This window comes from Cotesia typhae, unplaced genomic scaffold (assembly GCF_013202065.1).
Source record: "Cotesia typhae breed Kobodo isofemale line unplaced genomic scaffold, CoteBio_Ctyphae contig_43, whole genome shotgun sequence".
Lineage (NCBI taxonomy): Eukaryota > Metazoa > Arthropoda > Insecta > Hymenoptera > Braconidae > Cotesia > Cotesia typhae.
The window spans coordinates 1566146-1572887 of NW_027423752.1; the positions used below are offsets into that span (position 1 = coordinate 1566146).

The window sequence follows — 6742 nt, forward strand, 5'->3', positions numbered from 1 at the left end:
TTATTTTAAGTAAATTACGCCTGGTGCCTAATAAAATTAATAAATTAAAATTAAATTTTTTTTTAATTGCACTTACAGTTTTTCGAATTTTTCACAAATGAAATTTGAAAAAAAATTTTTTGTACTAATTTTTCCAATAGAAAAAATTCTAAATATTTTTAGATGTCAGCTAACTTTATTGTCATTGTTAATTTCAGTGTAATTAATAATTCCAAAAGAAGTGCCCATTTTACCCCAAACGTTTGATATGTCTACTTTTACTACTTTCTGAAGCTTAAACTAAAAACCATTGCTTTGAATATATTCAAACATACCATTTATTTATATTTAACAAATCTGATTTGGTTGAAGTATATTTGTTAGCACTAAAGAAATATTTGTTAACTATGAACAAATTTGGATTTCATTCAAATATACTATAACTTTGTCTCAAATGAATCAATTTATTTGTATCTTATAAATATTTCTGACGATATTTAAATAAGAGATTTATTTACAATTAACGAGCCTCAATTCATTTAAATGAACTGTTTTCTCAGTGCACGTATTTTGACTATTAGAAAACTCGCTCACTAATACTTTGTATACTAATAGGAACAATACTTTTTTTTCTGTATGTTATTCTATGAATAAATTTTCATTGTTATTCTGACATAGAGCCAAATGTTAGAGCCAAATAAAATAAAATATTTTTCTCCGTATTATATTTCTCTCAGCAAAGAAATTACCCCCCCCCCCCTTTTTTTTCCCCTCTCCATTCAAGATCCTAATAAAAACAAAAATAATAATGAAAAATGATAATGATACAGGAAACATTAGCCAAGAGTTGTGGTTCAAGATCGTCAGGTAACTTGGAGCAAAGATCATATTCAAGTTTATCACGTTCGCAGCAGAGAACATTAGGCGGTGGAAATTTTGGCTCACGCACAACTGCCGGTACAGGAATCGGTACTGGAGCCGGTCAAGACAGTTCCGAGGGTTCTGGCAACTCAATACGTGACGAGAATAACCTGAGGATGCAAACAATAATAACGCCGGTGGATAATAAGCCCAGTGATATAATGCCGGTTAATTTACCGTCCCAGCGGCACAGTGATGACAATTACTTGATTTTTAATAAAAAAATTAGCAAGAAGTATTCAACCGAGTCTGGTAACACTGAGTTAACGATTATAGAGAGCAAAAATAATTGCAATGACGATGACTTTGATAGTGAGATTAATGACAAAAACGAAAAAAATACTAGCCGAGTAATTAACGGTGATATGTGTCATCAGCGAAGACTCGCCGATTCTAATGATGATCATGATGTAAGTAAGCGACAAGGGCGCGGTAATAACAAATCAAAGTACTTTGGACTTAGGATAAACAATGACAAAAAGTGGTGGAGGTTTTTTAAGTGGCTACCAGCTAGTGGTGTTTTTAAATTCACTAAGAACTCGAGACAAAATTTTGGTGAATCCGCTGTCAGTGACATTGAGAGTAATCGCGAAGAGTACTCTATGACAACTTGTTATATTGCCGGCGAGCATAGACTTGTTTAGGAAAAAAAAAATTTTTTTTTCTTTGAAGAATTAATCGTAAAAAATTTTGTGTAAATTAGATGTCAGGAACAGTTCATGCAAGAGAGGCGATTTTTTTATTTAGTTCATTTGCTATACTCATTTAAAGTAGTACCACAGATACCACAATTGTCAAATGCTCTACATAAAGCCTTGTTTGATTTACATATGTAATATCGGGTATATATAGTAAGGTTAACAGTAATTCGGTAATATTAAGTTTTATTTAAAAAATAATTGTTACAAGAGATGATTTTCTTCATACAACTATCCGCGCGAGTTAGGACTTAGGAACTATCTTATTTTTCCTTTTTTCAAAGGTCGAGACCCAAACTTGTCCCTTCTGGGACCATCGCCCATCCTTATCTAACTTACACACTAATTGCAAGAGTAATAAAACGACAGATGATGAAGGATTAAACAATTTACAAAAATCTTGAGCGTCAAAAACATGACCTGGGTTTTATTACTCTAGCATCGCAGGGTCTTATTTTCAAAACTCTAAGTCTAAAATAAAATAAAATACTTTAACTAAAAAAAATATAAGGCTGAGAGAAGAAGAGAAAAAAAAACACTTATACACATGCATACCACGACATTCCCGATACTACACATAGTTGATTTTTTCATGCAAAGTCACATTAGAAAAAGAGAGACAGAGATCATTTTTAAAAGTTTTTTAATAATTATTAGTATCACATTCTCTCAATCTGTACTTTTAATAACAGAAATTATTCAAGATGTTATTTCTTTTCATCCCCTTAATTTTTATTGAAATCTGAACGCCACTTTTTGTAAAATGAAATTAAAACTCTCATTACTCCTAAGACTTCAGGTTTAATCCTGATATTTTAAGGAGGTTCGAGCGAATCTTATGTGAAAAATAATTTCCAACTTTGACCTTTGAAATTATCCATATTTTTAAATAAATACGTCATTTCCCGTGTAAAAAAAAAACAAGACAATTTTATTAAATAAGTAAAAATCATCAATTATTAAATTGTTAAAATCATTTTAAATTAAGATAAAGAATTTTGACAAATATTGGGAAGACTGAAGGAAAAAAAAAAATTTCAATATTATTTTGACTCATAAGTTACGCTCGAACCTCCTTAAAAGCTCAAGAACTTTTTACTGGTTCTTTTGAGTTTTTCAAGAATTTAGAGGACTTATTGTCTTGCTACAATTTATTATTATGTCAAATTTCATTAAATTCTGAACAGTAAATCTCTAATCGAGGGTACTACATTAATGCGATAACATTGAAGTTGAAAAAAAATAATTGTCGGGTCTATATAATATTTTATGTCGATGAAAAATTTTTTTACACACTGATAGAAGAATTTATTTTTATTTTTTGTTAAATCTAAAAATAAATAATTGTTAAATTTTGTTGGGAAGAAAATTAAATTTATTAAGTTTTAATAAATTGTACTCAAACGATTTTCGAACTAATCTTTTTTTGTTAACTGTAAGGAAATATTTAAAAAAAATTTTTTAAATATTAAAAATCACAATTTTAGATTGAAAGCATAATTATACTTCTTTTAAATTGATTAAATAAAAAAAATACAGCTAGACTTCATCAGTAACACAAAATTTTTTACAGATTATTTTTGAGACTCTAAGGACTTTAGTTTCTTTTTAAAAAAATTTTCAATGTCCAACTCTAAAGTTCGAAGCTGCGAAATCTTAAATGAAATTTTTTTTTAATAGATTTATGATTAATGATTAATCATATTTTTTTACCTTTATAAAATGTAAGTTTTATTTACATAATTTTTTTATTAATTTTAGATTGTTGGAAACATTTTTGCACGCTACTTTTGAGTGCCAAAATTAATTGTTTTTATTAATTTAGAACTACTAATTATTATAATTAAACACGTTTATCAGTTTACATTAATGTAATTTAAATAATAATTGATGTAATTAGCAAACAAAAATCAGTTTCCATTACCTCAGCATTAGTTATCACAATCAGTACTGATATCATTTGTTAATTGTGTACACAGATAATTAATAGTGATTAAGCTATCAAATATTTAATTACTTTAAATCTTTACAAAGATTACCGATTCTTTGCTACTTTTGTTAAAACACCTGGTGTCAATACAAAACAAATTTTTTTTTTAGAAATATTTGATATTTATTCTTTTTAAAATATTTCTTCTCCAATTTTTTTTAATTTTTATCGAAATTTTTTGATAAATTAAAACATAAAAAGTAGCAAAAAATTATCAAAAATATTTTTATGATTGAATGAGTTTGTAACTTTTAAAAAGAATAGATTAATTTTTCTTAAAAATGTTTTATGGAAAATTTGCCTACTTATTTTCCATATAAGAAATATAATTATAAATTGTAAATATTTGTAAATATTGTATTCCAAAAAAAACCTTTTTTACTGCAAACATATATGTATATGAAAAAATAATTATAAACACAGTGTTTTTAATAATAAATATAAATATTAATCTTTTTTTTTATTGTTCCCTTAATCAAGCATTTATTTAATTTCATGTAACAAAATTTGTCAATTATGTGGTTGTGCAAAAATTGTTGAAATTTATAAATTGTTTTTATGAGAATAGCCACCGTGAGGATCGAAAAATTAGGTGATTTTCGGGAATTTTTTTGACTGGGATAATACAAGAATTTAGGGATCGGATTTTTTTTGTTTTATAAAGTATACATTGAAGATAATTTTCCTAAATTTTCGTTAAAAAATATTATGTAGCTACAAAGTTATAAGCATTATTGTGAAGCACTAAAAAAATTTCCCCCACCACAGTGAGATCTCTAATTCAAAAACGGATTATCTATAAAATAAAAAAACCAAACTGCGTTGTAATCTACATACATGTGGTTATTGTTATACGGAGGGGATTTTGAAAATTTGGATTTAAAAAAAAAAAGGTGACATTAAAAATTTTTTCTCATTTTTTTGGATTCAACCAGCCCTGAGAAATCTTCAAAATCAAAATTTTCAAAATCTCCTACGTACAACTACCCGTGTAAAAAAAATCGTATTGAAATTGTCGTTTGTTTAAGATCTTAAACGTGACACAAACCAAGACTATTTTAAGACTTTTTTAAGACGCAAAAAAAAAATTCTGAAAGCAGATTTTTGAAATTTGGTTTTTCGAATTTGTTATGAAAATAAGACGATATCACAGCGACAGCTCCGGAAAATTATTATAGAGAGTCTTGAAATAGTCTTAAAATAATCTAAAAATTGTCTTAAAAAATCATAAAATAGTTTTTAAAAAATCTTAAAATAGTCTTAAAAAATTTTAAAATAGTCTCCAAAAAATCTTAAAAAAGTTTTAAAAAAATTTTTCGAGGCTATTTTAAGATGAGCTAACTGCGACAGAGCCCCGGAACATTACAACGGAGCGTCTTAAAAAGGTCTTAAAATTATCCGATAAGTTTTCAACAATTTTAAGTTCAATTTAAAAAGAGCGTACTCAAGAATGAGGTGTTTAGAAAGTCGTAAAATCGTCTAAAAATTAATTTTCATAACAAATTCGAGAACCAAATTTCAAAAATCTGCTCTCAGAATTTTTTTTTAGCGTCTTAAAAAAATGTTAAAATATTCTTGATTTGTGTCACGTTTAAGATCTTAAACGAAAATTTTTTTTAAACGTGTATAGCTACTGAATAGACGAATCCGGAAATTAAACGGTGCAAATCGGTTCATATTTATCCAAATTACAGATCCCCTTGCAATGGTCATTTGACACGCTGTTACAAAAATGACTTTAACTCGAAAAATATTCGGAATTTTCATATAAAACTCTAGATACATATTTTTGAATGTATAAACTTTGATTTACAAAAAAAAAAATTTTTTTTTTTGAAATTTCACAGTGGCTATCCCTCTTATGACTCAAATGTTGAAATACTGTGATATTGTTTATGAATAAATTATTTTTGTTAAATAAATAGGTTTCTATTTGTTGAGAAAATTATTTAAAAAATGAAAATTTTAACGATTGAAAAAAATATAGTAATTTTAATGAACTTTATTTTTTTGTATAATATTTACATTGAAGCTTATGAATGTATTGTAAACAACACATTTATAAAATATGTGAATAAAATACCAGAATAAAGTAATGAATGACTAAAAACAATTTACAATAAAAATTTATTTAGGAGCCGGAGAGATTTATTATTATATCAAACGTCAAAATTAATATTATCACATTTAAAGTGATCTATATTTATAATAATCTATATAAAAGATGAATCCTGTGAATAAATAAACTAATTTATTTTTGTGATTATTTTTACAGTTGCTGGGTGAGATAATTATAATAACTGCGGCTATTAATATAATTTCACGTTAGAATAAATTTATTGGTTTGTTTAAATTATAAATATTCAAAATACTTGTGGGAATTTTACTGAATCTTAAGATATTTATTTTTAACTTGGACAATTAAGAGACTTTTAAATAGTTTTTTTTTTTTTTAATTACTCGAACAATCAACCTGAGAACTCGAAACATTTTGATGAAGCAAAGGCTTAATTTTTTTTATTATGCTTCTTACTTATGATGCTTTAGCAAGAATAAAGTTTTGATTAATGGTAAAAGGTCGTGTCTTCATTATAGTTACAGTATCTACGATAAACGTTCTTATAAATCGTGGAGGGATAAAAAAAGTATTGTTATAATTATTACTTACTGTTAATAGACCTATAAAATTTTAATATCAATAAATTTACGATAATAATTTGTCCTAAGACGGTTTTAGGTCAAAAATTTCTGATCAATAATTCAGGATTCGTATTTTTTTTGTATCTTGATAACTTATTTTTTTTTTTTTATTTCTTTGTTTTAAGATTATGACGGATTAAATTTTAATTGAATTAAATTATTTTAATTTATTATACACAGTAAAAAATTTTGCGCCATAGCGTCAAAAAACAGTGTTAAAAACTTATGTGTTGAATATTCAATACTTTTATGTGTAAATTTAACATTTATTATGTTAAATTAACACAAAAAAGTGTTAAATATTTAACATAAAAATTTTTAACACAATGTTTTTGACGCAATGACGCAAAATTTTGTATTGTGTATATATCATATTAAGGGGTTATATCCACTTGTAATTTTGAAAAAATCGAAAATTTTTTTTTTGCAAATTTTGAATGTATATATTCGAGAA

At 25.9% G+C, this 6742-nt stretch overlaps 1 protein-coding gene across 2 annotated transcripts in view; it reads left to right on the plus strand.

The window, feature by feature from the left end:
• LOC141528464 (pyrokinin-1 receptor-like) overlaps window positions 1-3909 on the plus strand; it is a 59548-nt gene extending 55639 nt beyond the window's left edge. For both annotated transcript variants that reach the window (XM_074244522.1, XM_074244523.1), the window contains exon 3: window positions 810-3909. In XM_074244522.1, the coding sequence (XP_074100623.1) occupies window positions 810-1544 (735 nt within the window). In that variant the 3' untranslated portion in view covers window positions 1545-3909. The remainder of the gene's footprint in view (window positions 1-809) is intronic.
• Window positions 3910-6742: the final 2833 nt, after the last annotated feature.